The 18,101-nt window shown below is 61.1% G+C and overlaps 1 protein-coding gene across 1 annotated transcript in view; it reads right to left on the bottom strand.

Annotated features, from left to right (window-relative positions):
• Positions 1–14,354, bottom strand: part of LOC140843701 (uncharacterized) — a 31,826-nt gene extending 17,472 nt beyond the window's left edge. The window contains exons 1-2 of the mRNA XM_073214150.1: positions 14,345–14,354; positions 13,634–14,180 (exon numbers count right to left, since the gene is read on the bottom strand). Coding sequence (XP_073070251.1) covers positions 13,634–14,180; positions 14,345–14,354 — 557 coding nt within the window. The remainder of the gene's footprint in view (positions 1–13,633; positions 14,181–14,344) is intronic.
• Between the last annotated feature and the right edge of the window lie 3,747 nt (positions 14,355–18,101).

Here is an 18,101-nt window from a genome sequence, read left to right on the forward strand (position 1 = left end):
CCCGGTGGGAAGCTCTGCGCGCGTTCCGCCCCCTCGGACCTCCGGCGCCTGCCGACCCCCGCCCCGCCGGCCTGCCTCGGTCCCCCGGCCCCCGCGTCCTGCCGACCGCCCCCTACCGCGCGGCCGCACGTCCGTCCGCGGCCTCCCCCCGGCCGATCTCCTCCCCGGGCCCCCGCCGGGGCGCGCGGTCCCTCCGGCCCGGCTCCAGCGGGGCGGCGCCTCGCGGCGGGAGTGCCCGGGGCGCGGGGCGGGTAGCGCCAGGCCGAGCGCGGAGCCAAGGGCCGCGCCGGGACCCGGGCCGGGGCCGCCGCTGCTGCTCGCGTGGCCCCCGCCCGCCGCAGGCGACAGCGGCGAGAGCGGTGAGCGCGGCCCGGGCGCCCTCCCGGGGACTGCGACTCGCCCGGGGCCCCTGCGCGCTCACCGGCGCCGGGCTGGGGCGCAGGGCGGACCTCGTGAGAGCTCGCGTCGAGGCGGCCGGGGAGTAGCGGACGCCGGCGCCCCCTCCTCTGCGCCCAGGGCCGGGTTCCGCCGTCGGGACCCTCGGCACGTGCCCTCCCTTCTCTACTCAGCGCGTTCACGTCGGTCACGGCCATCACGCGCCCTTCCTTGGAGGTGGAGAGGCCCACGGGGGTCCTTGGGGACTCCAGTGGGGCTCCGGATGCCAGGCCAGCCGGGATGAAGGATTAGGCGGTGGCATTCCAGGGCGCCCAGCTGTTCTGGGAGAGGGGCAGAGTGGGGAGCAAGCGGCCAGAGCGGGGCTCCGGTGGGCGTCCTCTCCCCGCCCCCAGTGGCTGCCCCTGCCCCAGTGCAGTCACTTCCAGCAGCTGGCCTCGCTCCGGGGGCCTGGGCTCCAGGCGGCCCTGAGGGGCCGTTGGGCCACCCGGTTCCGAGTAAATGGCGTTGGGCACTCTCTGCGCGCCCTTGCATTTCTGCTCGCTGAGAGGCCCCACCCAGGACCGAGGCCCGTCGAGGGGGCTAGACCGGAGCTGCTGCCCCTCAGCCTGACTGGGGGTGTTGGGGGACCGCCCCTGACTCCTGTGGGAGGGCCATGAGGCTGGTGCGCCCCTGGGGTGGGCAGGAGGCCCTCCAGTAGAGTCTAGGCCTGCTGCCTCCACTTGGGGCTCCCAGCCCCCACCCCTTCTCTAAGATCGTGCTCCCCTCCAGCTCCTATTTCCTTGAGGGCCATGCCTCTAATTTCAGCGCTTGGTGCCGCCTGAAATAAAAGGGAGCTTCCCCCGAGACCAGCTCCTGATTAAATTGCTCCCTTGGATACCACCACCCTCATCTTCTTTCTCACCACCCCGGGGGCAGGGCTGAGTGAGGGGTCACTGGGGGGAGGCTAGGGAGCTGGAAAACCTGGGCGATCTCTCACCTCCCAGGCTTGTTGAGGGGGCAGGTGCCTGCTTTAGTTTGGAGGGGGCAGGACCGAATGCCCTTTCTCAGGTTCCCAGGATGGGCTCAGGGACTTTCCTTTCTCTTCTCACCTGTGTCCTTAGAAGTGGCTTGTGGGGCCAGGCTGGGGTGCACACAGCTGGCACTTCCTGGTACCAGAGATGTGCCTACCACATCCGGCCCAGACTAGTGTGTTAATGGCCTGGTGTGTTCACCAGGGTTACCCTGTGGGCAGGGAGGTGAGACTGCAGCCCACAGTGGGGGATGCTGGAGGGGCTGTGTTGGTCTTGGGAGTGGGGGACCAGTTGGTCTTAGGGGCGCCCCTGAGCAGGTGTTTTCTCTCTGGTGCACCTGCTGAAATTTCACAGCTTGGTTCCAGGTGTGCGCGGGCTGGTACTTCAGGGCCATGGACGTCAGAAGGCCTTGCCCCTCTCAGGTCAGGGGGCTGGGTGCCAGCTGGCTGGCTGTTTCGCTAAGGCCCCCTACTTCTCAGGAGGGAATGGGGGAGGCGGCCCTGCCTCAGCAACAAGCATTTTTCGTTTTTTTTGGTCCCTGTCATCATGTTATCCCAGGGGCTGCAGCAGCCTTAGTTCAGCACTGAGGCCACACCTGGTGGGTCGGACCTGGTAGCCAGCGGACACCTGGAATGCTGCCCAGCACCCCCATGCGTGGCTCTAGTGGAGCTCAGACTGGCTTTGCGAGTGGGTTGTCTTTTCTCAGCGTGTGTCCGTGGGAGGTTCAGGAGGTTGGCAGGAGAGCCAGCTATTCTCCTGGCTCCCTTACCTGCTCACGTGGAGGGGCACCAGCCTTAGCGATGGCGTGGTATGAGCTTCCAGTCTTCCTGTGGGCAGAGAGGCACCCAGCTTGGAGGAAAGTGAGGCCATAGCCTGCTGTGTTCCGTGCATTTCTTCTGGAAGCACTTTAACACCCATTAACCTTGGAGGGAGGGTCACCACCTTGGATAACTCATCAGGAGGCTGGGACGCAGAGAGGGTAATTGGTATCCACAGTCATGGGCACGAGGCTGAGCTGGCACAGGGGCTGGGCTCCCTCCATGCAGCCAGCCCCTGGGCCTAGTCAGCCACCCGGTGGGGGGGGGGACCGAGAGCTGTTCAGTGGGCACCCTCACCCACCCGTGTCGCACGGCATGGGCACGTGTGCCAGGGGAGGTTATGCCCTGGTTCGTGGACACTCCCAGGAGGGGTCTAATCCAGGATGGGGCCTCAGGCCTCTGTGAAGACCCCAGAGCTGGTTGGAAAGGCTGCCGTGATGGGGGGTGAGCAGAGTGACAGCTTTGGGAGGTGTAGGGCTGGGGGGCCAGAGAGGCACTGAAGGACCCGTTCACGCAGGAGCCCCACGCTGGGGCCACGGGCAGTTTGTCCACCCTGGGCCCCTGCACGTGCCCACCAGAGCATGGGTGGCCTGCCCTCCAGCCTGAGGTCCCTCCCCCCGGGATCTCTGCCTGCCACCTCCCTGGGCGAGAGGGCTTAGGCTCCAGTCCAGCTGTGCCCCAAGCTGTCGTGGGCCTGAGCAGGTGGTCAGCCTCTAGATCTGAGGCCCCTGGCTTCTCAGGGGGGCCAAGAGCATGGAACACAACCCTCAGCTGGGAGCCTCCGAGGAGGAGGGGCTGTCTTGGTGTCCGGCACCCAGAGCAGAGGTGAGGAGGGGTGGGGCTCCCCATCACCTCCTGTGTCCGTCAGCCTCCATCTCTGGGCCCTGAGCGCCTCAGGGCTGCAGTGTGAGGGAGACCCTGAGTAGCGTGCCGGAGAGGCTGGTTCCCACCGAGGTCTGAGGCATTTGGGGACACCTATGCTGGGGTGCTGCTGTGATAAGGCCCGAGGTGGGCTGTGGGCAATCTGGACAGAGGTGGCAGGGAGTGGGCATGGGGTGTGAGCCTGTGACGAGATGGAAGTGGGGGTAGAGGGACTTGGAAAGGTGACGGAAGCAGTGTTTCGTGTGCAGAAATTGAGCAGGAATGTGAGTCCCCAGGGAAAACTTGAGTCCCGGGCCCTGCCAGGCCAGACACAACTGCCAGGGGCTGGAGGCGGCAGCGGCCTGGCCGATGTCCCAGGGCTGCAGACCCACCCAGCATGGCTCCTTGCGCTTTCTCTCTGGGGCCAGGGCAGTGCCCCCCTGGCTAACAGCACCTTCTCCCCGCAGATGTCAGGCTGGTGTCCGGGCAGTTCCCGCAGTCCCCGCAGAAGCTGTCTTTCTACAGCTGGTATGGCGGCGCCAGGCTCTTCCAATTCCGCGTGCCCCCAGGCACCATGCTGCTGCGCTGCCTGTGCCACGTGTCACGGGGAGGCAGCCCCACGTGTGCCAACGTGGCGATCACCGTGTAGGTGCCCACCCTCGCCGACCCAAGGCCCACATCTGATGCCTGCCCTGCTCTCCCTGCTCCACGTATTCCGCTACGCCGCCCCTCCGGTCATCAGCCCCCTGGGCACCAGCTTCCCCGACAATACCTCTGTGCAGCCGCCCTTCCTCGTCAAGATGCCGAGAGCAACGCCTCTGTGACCATCTCCCACCCTGCACCCGGGGACGGGTTTGTGGCTGCCCACCTGCCCCCTTCATCCCACAAGATTGAGGTGAAGGTGAGGCGGGGTGCCGCCCACGTAGAAGGGGCAGGACCCCTCGGTGCAGGAATGTCTGTCCTTGGCAGTTACGTCCTCAGCGCAGGCCTTGCTCTAGGCTGCCCTGCCCAGTCCTGCCCACGCCAGCCGCCCCCCTGGGCTCTCTGCCCAACTCCCCCACACGTGTACATTCTTTTCCCCCACCACTCATTCTTTCCCTAGGGCTTTGCTCCCACCTGTGCCTACGTCTGCCAGCCGGACATGCTGGTCGTGAGGGTGGTGGAGGTCTCCATTCTGGAGCCAGATGTGCCCCTTCTGCAGACCCTCCTCTCCCGACCCAGCTGCCTCAAGTGAGTGGGAGCCCTTGGGGGAGGCCCAGCGTCTGGCTTGGTGGAGTGGGTGGGCCTGGTGTTTGTTGTCCCTGGGCTGGTAGGATAGCCAGGGGCCTGGGCCTCAGGGTTGTGCTGGGCAGTGGGGCCTCTTTGGCCACCACCCTGAGTGCAAACCACGCGGGAAGGTTGGTGGAAGCTGCAGAAGCTAAACCAGGCCATACCCTTGGCCACAGAACCTTCATCCCTGAGTACACCCAGGAGTTGCATCTGGACCTAAAGGGCTGTGTGTCCAACGGGAGCCTGGGCTGCCCCGTGCACCTCACCATGGGCTCAGCCACCCTGCTCAGCAACTTCCAGAAGGTACTGGCCTGTCCCGGCCCCACTGGGACCTGCCACCTGCTGCTACCCTCGCTGCCCTGGGGCAGGTGGATCCAAGTGACAGCCAAGAGCTTGGGGGGGGCCCGGGTGTCCGTGGCATTCAGCATCGTGGCTGCCCTCACAGGTGGGTTGTGCAGGGAGGGCAGGCCGGGATGTCTTGCCCCCTGCACTTGACCCCCACGCCTCCCTCCGGCTGAGCCTTGGTGCTCCCGTCAGCCTGCAGGCCAAAGACCATGACGTCGCGGCACCTTCAGAGCAGCCAGAGCCAGAGCCGCAACGCCTCCACTGGCCTGCTGCCCCTGAGCCTCGTCCACCAAGACCCAGGCAGGAGCCACGGGCTGGGCAGTGGCTCCTTCTTCCAAACGAGGTATCCCGTCGTGCGGGAAGACGTGGATGTGGTGTCTGCGCGGTTCCGGCCCCTGGACAGTGTCTCCGTGTCGGTACGGTCGGGCATGCCCTCAGTGATGCGGCTGTACCTCGACACAGGCATGGACGGTGGGGGCTCCCTCACCCTCTCCCTGCAGGCCAATGAGGTAGCTCCCTGTGACCTGGCTCAGCCGGGGCACAGGCCTTCCCGCCAGTTTTGGCATGGAAGTGGGGTCAGGGGGCCCTTCAGGAAACAAAGGGTCCCCAGCCAGCTTGGACCCGGAAAGGGGCTCTGTCTGAGGAAGGGGAGGCCTACTCCCCATGGTAGCAGGGGCCCAGGGCCGTGCCTGCGGGTGCTGCTGGCGGCTGTGTGTCTGTAGACCAGGAACCCTGGGCCGGTGCACGCCACAGAGAAGGGCACTGCATGCCAGACTGAGTGGGAGCTTCGGGCGATGTTGGTCCTGCCCGCCTGGTGGCCGACCTGGGCTCGGGCTGACCCTGCGCGGCCCCTGCCAGACCACACTTGCCAACAGCACCCTGGTAGAGGTCTGCGTGAATGCCGCCGGCCCCTTCCTCAGCCTCACCACCTCGCTCAACTGCACCACAGGTATGGCGCGCGGCCCTGGGATTCACACATGACCTCAATATTCGGAAATGTCTCCTCCAATCCCTGCAGGGGAGCTGATGCATGTATCTGGGTAACAAGGGCAACGAGGCTGCCAGGAGGACATGACCCCAGGCCTGGTCCTGGGTCTGGGCTGAGGACTGGCCCGGGGGATTTAGGGATTGCAGGGGTCCAGGGCTGTTTGCACCACAGGGTTTCTGCTGCTCTGAGAACCCGCCCCGTCTGCAGGAGGGAAACCGCAGAAGGGGAGGGTGGGGAGGACCTGCCTACCCGGTTGTTCAAGCAGGGCCCTGAGAAGCACCCCAGGTCCTGGCCTCTCCTTCCCCGGTTCCTCTTGGGAACAGATCTCCACCTGATCAGGCTGCCGCCTCGCCTGGACCAATGCAACAGCCCCCCCAGCCGGCTCCTGCACATTTGTCACATCTTCCTGAGATGCAACCAGACCTCACCAGCCGGCCGCAAACTGGAGCGCAAAATAGAGCTCACATTCCTGCCCACCGCCCACAGGGCCCCAGCCCTCACCCTGTGCGCGGCCGCCCCGTCCAGGTGGCCAGCGCTCTTCCCTGCCTCAGAGCCTGTGTGCCGGCCTCGCCCTCCGACGGCCTCTGAGTGGGGGCCACCCTGGCCGAGACACGGTCTCCCCTTTCCCGCCCGCATGCCCAGCTGTCCCACTCCGTCTCCCCGCCTCCTGACCGGGCTCAGCAGACCCCCCGAGGGACCGCATCCCGGCCTCCTGACCCCCACAGGAGGCCCAGGGCACCATGAATGGCCAACCCCCCCGCCACCATGGGAGCCACCCTGCCTCAAGCCCTCCCTGCCCAAGTCACAGTGCGCCAACGGGTGCCTTCTCCTCTCTAGCCTGTCTGCAGGGAGGAAACCGAGTCAGCCTGGCACGGGGAAGAATGTAGCCCGTGCTGTTGCGCCAGCCCTGGTGCCTCTCTGGGTCTATTTTCTTGACTGCGAAATGGGGATAAGAATCGATCCCGCCCAGAGGCCTGAGACAATCCAAGGTGATCTTTGTGAAGCACCCGGACGCTGCGGTCACACTGCGGAGGCTCAGGGCTGCGGGGTACTTTGTTGCATCCACTGCCATGTCCTCACACCCAGCTACTGTCATGGGACCTGTGCCCGGGTCTGGTGTAACCACATGTGCTATTCCACCTGCCTGGCCCTAATTTCCTGGTCCAGACAGTAGGGTGACCGGGTCTCTCGCACAGCAGCAAACACAAAGACACACTTGATGGGTAGGAAACACCCCAAAGGGGAGGACTGGGTACTTAGTGGCTCTGTGTGCAAAGCCACTTCTGTCCCCTACAAATCAACTGCGAGCCACATTTGTAGTTTAAATTTCTTTAGCAGCCACATGACAAAAAGTCAAAAGAAACAGGTGAACTTAATTTTCCTATGGCATTTTACTTAACCTAACATACCTAAAATATCTTTTTGACAGGTAGTCAAGAGGACATTATGAAAGCGACATTTTTCACGTTAAGTCTTCAAAGCCTGGCATGCCGGTTCTACTGCCAGCACATGTGTGCGTTCTAAGCACCCCTCGTGTGGTGGACGCTTACCGAAAGGACAGCCCAGTTCTGGTGAACCTGTGGTCTCTGGACCACGTTGCTGGGAGCCCACGATGGCTACAGCGCGTCAGGTCTGCATGATAAAGCCGACAGAAGCTTGGGGCATCTGCTGGCCCCGTGCAGAGTCTGGCACCGAGGCAGGCCTCCTAATGGCCGTTCCTTGGCTCCCTGCCACTCTCCCGTGGGACCCACATGGGCTGGCCAGACACCGAGCCCAAGGCCAGGGCTTGTCTATGGGTCCCTGACTGCCTGACGGCCCACAGGCCACGGGGGAACACCCACGGGCACTTGGCTTGCTCCCCGGCCACCCCTCCCTGCAGGCTACCTCGTTCCTGACCTGCCACTCTGGGGAACAGATCACGCCCCAGAGACCACGGAGAGGCTACAACCCCACCATCAGCCCCTTTCCCAGGTCCCTTCCTGTTCCCTGCTGGTCACAGCCTATGTGCTCTGTCTGTGGGTGGAGACGGGAAGCGGCAGGCATGGGGCGCATCTGGGGGGGACAGCCCTTCCTCCCTGGCCAGCGCCCCCTTGTCTTCCAGGCCCGAGTCAACCCCAACGCTCTGGCCCTTGATCGCGGCTACGGTTGTTCCCTTTTGGGGTTAATTCTGTCTCAGTGGGTGTGCATGAAGGAGAAGGGGAGGCTTCAGCCTCGGAATGCCTGGAACGCGCAGGAGTGCACACCTTTCCGGGGAGCAGGCGGAAGGGGCCTGGCCTGGCCTCCTGCGGCCACGGTCTTCCTCTTCTGGGTCCCGCCGGCCTCCGGGACTGGAGCTCGAGCAGCTCCTGGGGACCCCCGGACCTGGGGGGAGCCTCACCTCTTGGTGTTGGGTGGCCCCCAGCCTCCACCTCTTTAAACACTGACTGGCTGAGCAGGTCTGTTTGTCCCTCCCAGACAGCTGTCCCGTCCTCGACACAAAGGCACACACAATACGAGCTCAGGAAACGACTTCATAGGAACTACTAAACATTAAGAGCACCCACGAGGCGTCCGTCTCCCACGCAGCCCTTCCGTGTGCTCACATCTTCTAGCCCCAGGAGAAAGGCACATTCACAGCCATTGGGGCACTCTGCTTAGTCTATGAGTCTATAAACTTTTGGACAATAAGGATTTACTCACTTTTGGGGAGGCCCTTTGGTAGCCCTTAATTTCAGGCCTTGGACAGGCTTGGGGCTCAACAAATAGATATCAAATTGAGAAGTCTGATAGCATGTCAACAGTTCCTCTCTCCCCATTGTCCAAATGAAGATAACTGAGGATCAGAGGGGTTAAGAAACCTGCCTAACGTCACACAGCTGGGAAGTGGGAGGGGGGGTGCCAGGATTTGAACAGGCTCCAGAGCCACCTCCTCACAAGAGGGGCCACCAATACCAAGCCACAAAGTGACATCGGGAAAACGGGAGGAAGCGCAAGGTGCTCACCACCCAGGGGAGACAGAGAGATTGATACCCTGTTGACATCTTTAAACAAACCCATCTACCATTGACCCCAGAGGTTGGGTAACAGTCAGGGGTGGCAACTGAGGGCTGAGTCATTCTCCTAAGATGCTACTATGTGGGAGCCCAGCCGAAAAGGGGAGCACACCTTTAGGGGCACGGAGGGAACACCTTCTGTGGGCCACACCCCACCCCGTGCCTGACCCACGCTCCTGCTTTGATTCTCGTAACAACCTGTGAGGTCAGTACTGTTACTGCTCCCAGCGCTTATGAGCACACTGAGCCTGGGGGCGGGGGAACCTGCCTGGGGCCGTAGGGTTAGTAAGCATCTGCGCAGGTGACTGCTGTACCCCAGCTGGTCTTTAGATTGTCAATCATTGCGGAATAAATCTTCACCCCCAGCCCCAGCTCCTTGTCATCTCACCAGCTCTCTTACAGGCCCCAGGGACAGGCCCTTCTTTATTACCCCAGAGACAGTCATTGTCCATGCTATATAAAACATCTACTCAATTTAACACCTATTTATTGAATCTCAAACAGACATGAGGCTGGAATTAAGGGCTACAGAAAGGTCCCCCAACAGATAAGTAAGTCCTTACTGTCCAACGGTTTATAACCTAACAGGCAAGACAAAGAAAAGCACCCTGTTAACTATAATTACAAGGATGCAGACCGCCTGTGTCAGGGTGTCCATCCACTCTGCCACATCCAGGCCTCATATCCTGACTTAATTGTGAAAATATAGCTCAGTCCAATAAATTGCAGGAAAAGAGCCAAAAGGAAACAAAGAGAACGCATGGTAAACAGGAAAAGCAAAATTATACGGCAGGCATAGGTCCAACCACACCAGCCATTATATTAAACGTGAACGAGTTAAACTCTCCTCCTGAAAGATTCTCACGTGAAAATACAAGAGCAAAAGCCAGTTTGGTGCCATTTTATGAGGCGCACTCCGGGAACGAAGCGGAACGGGAAGGCTCAGAATAAAAGAACAGAGTGCAACGTTCTGAAAAGGAAAAGCGAGGTGCATGTGGCTCCGAGACAAGGTGGAGCAACGCGGTCAGTGTAAATGCGTGGTTCGCACTCTTAGCTGCACATAAAAAACTGAAGGCTGGGCCCTGCCCCAGAGATTGTGACTGGACTGGTCTGCGATAGGGCCTGGACACTGCTTTTAAAGCCCCTCAGATGATTCTAACATGCAGCCGGGGCTGGGGACGACGGCACAAGCCCAGCAGCGTGTCCCGGGGCTGCGGGGACCAGACAGGAAGGAAGTCTTGTGAGCAAACAGTTCAAGGGAGCACCCAATAAACACCAGATTGATCGGCCAGGTGACTGATACTCCCTCTACTGAAACCTTCTGTGGTGATCAGACAGTGAGTTCCTCCACGCCCAGCTAATAATCCTGGGGAAGCACAGTCTAAACTGAGAAGATTGCTGCTGCAGTGACTCTGGCTGTTTCACGGCCCAATCTGCGTCTGCCCAGGGAAGGCCATCCCGCTCCGGGCCCACGCTTCTGGGCGCTCATCGTTCCAGCTGCTTCCCGTAACACCAGGGCATGTCTTGAAGGACTATGCTTTGCAAGGTTCAAACAGGGCTCAAGGCAATCTTGGCACCCTAGAGCGTGAGGAGGTCACTCAGGTTCGAGACCAGCAGACAAGGAGTACCAGCCTCTATTAACTAAGCACCTGCTACACACCTGACGCTTCACACGCCTCATCTCCAGTCCTCTCCACCACCTCACACTCCTCCAAGTCACAGAGTCAAAACGGACCTTCCACCACTGTTTGCTGAGCACCTACTTTGTGCTAGGCAGCGTTCTATGGGGACAGGAGCAATCTCACAGCATACAAAGTCCCTGCCTTTAGGGAGCTGACACTCCAGCAATGAGGAGTAGGGAAGAGGCCCCCCTGTTCTAGAGGCACAAATTCTGAATTCTCCTGCAACCTTTAACTGGAACCAAGAAGTGACCAAGCCCAGGACAGAAAAGTGAAAGCCGCAAGCGCCACGGGTCTGAAACCTGAGCCCAGCTACTGGGAGCAAAGAATTCTGCATGTACCAGTGTTCCTGCAGCCATGCAGCCTTGCGAGGGCAGAGGGCCAGGGGGAGCTGCCAGCCAGCGAGCAGCTCAGGGTGTGTTTATCTTAAAGACCCAGCAAACCCCTCTGCCCAGGAAACGATGGGCCAGGGGGCCTGCTGGGACACCCTGCCCGCCGGCTCCTGGCTCAGAACACCGAGGTGAGAGAAGCCGAGGGTCCCTGGGTGGGTTACTCAAAATCTGAGCCTCACCTGGACGAGAGAGGGGATGCAGTATTACCTAAGCAAGATAACATGATCACAATCTAGGGCAGCTTTTCGGGACTCAATCTCAGATCCCCTTGTATGTCCACACCTTTCCTGGCCCCCCACTTCCTGAGATTTTCTATTCGTGTCTTCCCGCCTGGGACCTTCCTGCTTCTCCTCCGTTCCTTCTCCCCAGGCCTCAGGCACCTTGGCCTCCTGAGGCTACTCCCCACCCCCAGCTCACCAAGACACAGGAGCCCAGGACAGAGGACTCCGGGCTTCCCTCCAGGCTCCTGCCCATGCCGTTCCCGCTGCCAGCTCTCCCCGTCCATCCCAGCCCTCAGGTGCCTACAACTGGGCACCTGGTGACCTAGCTCCAGCACGCAAGGAAGCGCGAAACAGACTCTTACCACCGAGACAGCTGATGGACCCCAGTTGCCATATTTGCTTCTGATATTGTTTAAAAGGAAATACAATGCTATCATTCATGATTCCTTAGCCCCTCCCGCTGGGACAGCAGAATTTTGAAGCTGCTGGTTTCTTCCTAAATCTACATTTTCAACACCTATCTGTGTCTGCATCCCGAAACAACTAACAGAATTGCTTCCTCTGAATGTTTTTTTAAATGTACACAAACGTACTCTTTGTACCCCTCCCCAACGCGCTCTGCTCCCTGACGCCCTTCCAGCTTCAGGCCTGTGGATGCACACCCCCACTCTGCGCCCTCTCCTCACCCATCCCAGGCCCGCTTGGATGCCCCTCCTCCAGGAGCCCAGCCGCCTCCCGCAGAGGGTGGGTGCCCCAGGCAGGAGTGTAGAGAGGGGTGGAATTGGGGTAGGACTCCAGTCCCTGAGTCCCCAGCGCTGAAAAAGATGAGAACTGCTTCCTTCCCAACCCCTACTGGGGAGGCCGAGATGTCCGGGCTCCTCAGGGTTCATTATAACTTTCTGTTACGTCCAAGCCCGGGCCTTGGGGGACTAGACACAGGGCAAGGCGTGGCCCATCTCCTGCTGTGTGGGTGTGTCCACGTGGGAGGCACTGGAGGGGCCGAGTCTTGGTACGGGGAGAGCAGAACAGCCCTCCGTGGCTGGCACGGAGTATGCGGTTGTGCAATGCCGAGAGAACAGCCCAGGGACTGGACGGGACCCCAGCTGAGTTTGAGAGCCAGCTGGACCCGGCCACAGAGGAGCAGCGGGCACGGCCCTGCCCAGTCTCTGGGGTTGTGGAAGATGAGGGAAGCTGTCGGGCGGGGGGATCTTGGAGGAGAGGAGAAAACATGCCTCTGAACTTGAACAGCCCAAAGGGGAGATGGGGGCGCTGGGATCACAGGGCTGAGGAGTTTCTGCAGGGCTGGAACTCATGGTAACAGAGCCTGCACACGCCCCCCACTCAGTTTCCCCAGGCCCACCTGCACCTGTCCCACAGCTCTGCCTGGGCTGGGCCACAGAGTGGGGTGAAAGCCCTGGCTGGAGTCTTTTTCTCGCCCTAATCTGGGGCCTGGGGAATTGGGGTTAGGGAGTGAGAGGGTGGGCTCATGAACAGGGCACCTCGGGTGGGTCCTCCCACACAGGTGGGCTATGCAACTCGGGGAATGAAGCCCTTTGTTGGGAGAAGCCTGGTAGAGCTCTCCAAGTGGGGAACCCCCACCTCACATTCCCTAGACCAGGGAAGAGGCAGGGACCTAAGTTCCACCCTCGCCATCAACCTCAGCATCTCCAGGAGGCTCCCCTAAACCGGTTATTAAATGAATCCATGAGGCTTATATCAGAACGGACGTGGGCTGCCTTCTCAACGCAAACACATCAAGACTTGTCATTCCCTTCCCAGGCCTCCCTGGGAACCTGTTGTTCAGAGATGTTGCCAGTTTCGGGGCTGGGGCTGGGGGTGGAGTAGGGCACGCCCCTGAGAAACCATGCAGCTGGGAGGAGGCCCCGGTGTAGACCCCAGCGTGGCTGCCCTGGGGGCGGGGGGGCCGGGGCGCCTCAGCATGTGCCCCCCCACCCCCCCCACCGGCTCCTCTCGGCGAGGCTCTGGAGCAGAGGGTGGCAGGTGCCGGGAAGCGCTGTGGCAGGTGGCACCCGCCACTCCCATCTCGCCCCTCCCTAACTGGGAGCACCCGCGCGCTAAGAAGGGCTGGTAAGCGCCCTGCCCCCGTGCGCCCCTAGACAATGCTTCCTGGGTTCCCCGCGGCGCCCCCGCCCAAGGTGTAGCGTCCTCTAGGCACACCACTCCGCACCCCGGCCGTGCCTCCCGGTCCAGGAGGGCCCCCGGCGCAAGGGCGACGCCAGGACACGGAGTTGTCCTGCACCTCCACCTCGGTCCCCGCCGTCCGGGCGCCCAAGTCAGTGCCGCCCCTCGCCAGACACCTAGAACTCTGTGGTGCCAGATACCGTGCTTCCCCCGGGCACCCCCGGCCCATCCCAGTCCCCCTCCGACGGTGCTTGCCAGCTGAAGGGCGGCCCTCCGGCCCCGTGTTCCCGCGCGTCGCGCACCCCTGTCTGGCTCAGTCCCCGGACGCCTGGGCTTCCCAGGCCCGTGCCTCCCGGGCGCCCGGCAGCCCGCGCGGCCCGGCCGTCCCTCCACGCGCGCGGAGGTGCTTCCCCGCCGGGCCGCCCCGCAGCGCGCGGGATTCCCGAGGGCGTCCCGAGCGCGGCGGGCGGCGCCCCTTACCTCCGGGTCTGCACCTTGGGGCTGTATTTGCCTTTGTTTCTCTTCCTGAAGAGCGAGTTCATCGTGGCGCGCGGCGGGGGCGGCGCACCGAGGGCGAGCGGCGAGCGCAGGCGAGCGGGCGGCGGCGACGGACGGCCGAGTGCGGCGCGGCGGCGGCGCCGGGAAACTACTCGCGAGGGGCGGGGCGCGCGCCGGCCGCGGGCCCCCGGGTCGCTCCCGGGGAAGGTGGCGCTCACCTCCCCGGGGCGGGGCCTCCAGGGCCGCTGGGCGAGCGCCCTGGACCCTGCGCGCGCGAGCGCGGCGCCGGCCGCGTCAGAGGGCGGGGCCAGCGTCCAGGCGGGACCCCGCCCCTCCCCGTGGCCCGCCGGCCGGGCCGGGGCGCGCAGCGAGTCCCTCCGCAGCTGGCCCGGCGCGCCCCTGGCTGAGGGCCCCTCTCTTCTTCTCCGCCGCCCAGGGCCCTCAGCCGTCCCCTCGCCGTGGCTGACACCCAGGTGGGCACCCCACACACGTGTGGCAGACGCCGTGTGGGTCTCCGGGCCCTGGATAGCTGGGGAATGACACTCAGGTGGTAGCAGTGTTCATGGCAATGAGGAGGGGGGGCTCTGGTCTGCGCCTGCCTGAGTTCAAATCCTGCCGCCACAAATGGTCCGCAGGCTCCTAGGCGAGGCTTCTTCCCGCCCCCAGCCTGTTTCCTTCGGTGTCGCCCAATACCTGCCCACATTCCAGAGCGTTCCGAGATTCCTGCAGGTAATTCACACAAAGCACTTAGCACAGCGCCTGGTCCCACGTGTGGGAAGCTTTGCCCTCATTATCATCATCTAGGGCAGACAAAATAATACAAAATAAGCCTTGAAATAATCCTATAATAACTGCAGGCCCTGGCATCATAGAAATACTTCACGGCTGGTTATAAAAACTGCCGGATTCTGGTTCAGAATGGCGCCATTGCACAATTGGGCCATCATGTGCACGGTTATACTGTGTACTGCTGTGTGCCCGAGTTAGACTTTGCACCAGCATGTGGCCAGGCTAGACAGTGGGCATTGAGTGCCTGGGTCACACCGTGTGCCGTTAGAGAAGCCTGCAGTTGGATGGACAGAAAATGGAGTCTGGGTGAGGCCAGAGGGGGCCACCGCAGCTGGGCAGGTTCTGGGTGGTCTGAGCCCGGCTGGGGAGCAGGAGCACACAGTCTCCAGGGGAGATGCTAGATGGCAGCAAGATGGCTCATGGCCAAAGGGCGCAGCTGGGGATCCAAGACGTCTGTTGGGGAGGGGAGGGCAGCACAAGCCCCAGGGGCACCCAGAATCCCCAGGCCAGGCCCTTCCCCAGCTGTTGTACACCTCTAAAGTAAGGTTGGTGGGGAAGCTGACTCCCAAGGGCCTTTCCTGTCCCAGACCCCAGAACACCTGAGAACACCAGCATCCTCTGGGCCATCTCTTGTTCCAGCTGCCTAAGGACTTGTTTTGAAGTGTTAGAAACTTTAGGAAAACCTTATTCTTAACGGGGCATCTGTGGGTGGTCTTAAGGGGGTCTATGAATCCTCCCAGGGTGGCTTTCAAACTGTGCGTGTCCATACATGCATTTTTCAGGGGAGAGAATCTATTTCTTCCAGTGAGTTCATTCATTCAGTCATTCAACAGATACTTGCTAACGTCCTCCCAGCCTTGGCTGCCTGCTTCTACTACACTGAGGGGCAAAGGGAAAAACCAAAAAATAGCAAAGGGCCTTTCTTTTAAGGGAAGGGGAGGGATAAATATTAGTAATAATAAAACAAATGGATGATCCTCAAATTGTTAAGGTTCCAAAAGCGTCCAGGGACTTTAAAAGGATGAAGGACATGGCAGGATGCAGCAGCTCCGAAGTTGTGCATAAGGTTCCCCAGGGGAAAATGCCGACCCTGGGGCCCTGACCCACAGGCCCTGGTCCACAGCCACCCAGGAAGAGCCCACAGGCTGTAGCTTGAAGCTGTACTGGGTTTGAGTCCTGGCTCTGCTACACACCCAGCTGTGAGAGTTTGGGTAGGTGGCTTAACTTCTCTGAATATTGTTTTCCCCAACTCTGAAATGGGGAAGAGCCAGTGCGCTATGATGTGTGCAGAGAGCCTGGAACAGAGGACCCTCTGCTCCCTGCCCAAGGGGCCAAGAGGGGGCTAGCCCCGCTTCACCCCATGTTTTGTAACACATATTTACTTTCCTTGCAGAACAATATAAAGGATGGAAAATCATGCTGGCCCCTCAGCCCAGATGGGCTGACTCACAGTCCTGGGCTGGGGGCCGGGTGAGCTCTGCACAATACCCCTGGGGCCCAGGGAGAGGCTGGGCCCTGGCAGCAGCAGCACAGAGGGTCTGTGGTGAGTCACCCGTTCCGCCTGCCCCTGAGTCACCTCCACCAAGAATGGGCCTTGGGCCCCCACCTGACCGGGGCCCATGGCAGACTGCCCATCCTGGCCTCCTCCCCAGTGTCTGCCCAGCAGCCCCCCTGTTGCCCCCTGGGGAGCCACCGCCCAGGTGGACCTCCTGCCAGTCCTTGGGACGCAGGTGTGCCCCTGTACAGCAGTGTCTGGTGTCAGAATGTTGAAATAGCTCCCCACCAGTAGTTGGCTAGAGGCCCTGGGCCTTTGGCCAGAAGCTGGAAACCTGGCCACCTAGGGGGCTAACCCTCAGCCCAGCAGGGTCCTCTCAGACGCCCGCTCCACACCGGGTAGGCCTCTTCTGACTCAGCTACGTTGCCTCCGTGGGTCCATCTTGCAGATCGAGGCCTCGTCCTGAACCCCGGACTGCTCCCAGCACCACCTGCTCCCTATCTCTGGACACCTCATTTCAAGCCCATCCCTGGGCCTCTCCGACCTGGCCGAGACGGCCACCCAGTAAGCACGTCACGGGGCCAGGGCAGAGAGTGGAGCTGGGTGGGGCAAGCAGGCTCTGCCAGGCCAGGGTCCCCGCAGGACAGGCTGCACAACCGCAGCCCCAGACTCCCGTCCTCCCCTTAACTTCCTGCCACCCTGCCCCACAGGCCCCTGCCAGGGCTCACACGGCCCAGACCGGTGGGGCTGCATTTCTGGTGCCAGAGTCCAGGGTGTGACAGCCCCTGGGGATGGCCCCACTCAGGAGATCAGGACCCTATTCCCTCCTGAGTCCGGGGGCCTGAGAGACGGACAGGCCTGGCCACAAGGTGCAGAATACAAAATCAACCCAGGTTTTAGCTAGAAGCCAACCTGGGTCGGAATCCTGGCTCTGCCATGCTCCCGGCTGCGCAGCCTTAGACGGCGACTTCTCCCTTGGAACCTCGGTTTCTTCGTCTGTAAAATGGGGAGGAAACAGTGAGCTAAGATGTCAAATCCCAGCTCTGCCATCTCCTGGCTGTGTGACTCTGGGGAAATTTCTTCATCTCTCTGAACCTGTTTCTCTACCTGGGAAATGGGGACACTCTGGAACGTGCTACATAGGGTCTTAAAAGGAATCAGTGAAGTAAGACATGCAATAATGACAAACAATAATAACTTTGGTTGAACATTTACTATGTGCCAGGCCCTGTGTTAAGTGATGGGCTTGGGGAGTTGGCACCATCTTTTCCAGATTTATTGAGGTGTGAAGGACATACAATAAATTGCATATATTTAAAGCATACCATCTTTATGGTATGATGGGTTTTGACATAAGCACCCAACGCCCGTTACCACAACAAGGATGACAAACTGGCACCGTCCCTGGCCATTTCTCAGATGTGGAAACTGAAGCTCCGAGATGGTAAATGGCAGCTCAAGGTGGTCAGGAGGGGACTCAGGATTTAAACCCTACAATCTGAGCCAGGGCCCTTATCCCCACCTCTGCCACCATTTAGTGGGGTGCCTGGCATAGGGTAGGCGCTCAGTATCTTTGTTGAATGAAGAAGGGATGACAGTGAATGGGAGGGTCAGTGCACGTTGACGGCGGCAGGGAAGGCCCCCAAAGGAGGACCAGAGAGAGGTAGCAGGTCCTGAGTCAGAACGCTGGTGGAGAAAAAGGTTCTGTTCATCAGATGTTAATTAAGCACCTACTATAGCGACGAGTCCTGTTCCTGGAATTGAGGACACACGGTCCAGTACAACAGAGGTTTCTGCCCTGGGGCAGCTTGCTGCAGAGGCCCCGGGGTGGGGGTGATGGTGTAACTTTGAGGCCACCTGTGGGTGGATTGATGGCACCTGTCCCATGTGGCCCTCAAAGGAGCACCCCAGGCAGACGGAGTCACGGAGGCCCAGGGACACTGTGGGAAGGGTTAGACCCGAGGCTGAGGGTGGTCAGAGTCCTGGCAGGAAGGGGCGGGGGACCCCTCACACTTCCTCCTGTGCGGCACCGGCATTTGCTTGGGAATGAGGCTCTCCACCGCTGCCAGGGAAGGATCTTGACCTCTTGCCCCCACAGTGCCTCCCACACATTCACCCATCAATTCATCAAGCATCTACTCTGCGCCCAGCGCTGGGGACACAACA

Source organism: Manis javanica, chromosome 10 (genome assembly GCF_040802235.1).
Source record: "Manis javanica isolate MJ-LG chromosome 10, MJ_LKY, whole genome shotgun sequence".
NCBI classification, from domain to species: domain Eukaryota; kingdom Metazoa; phylum Chordata; class Mammalia; order Pholidota; family Manidae; genus Manis; species Manis javanica.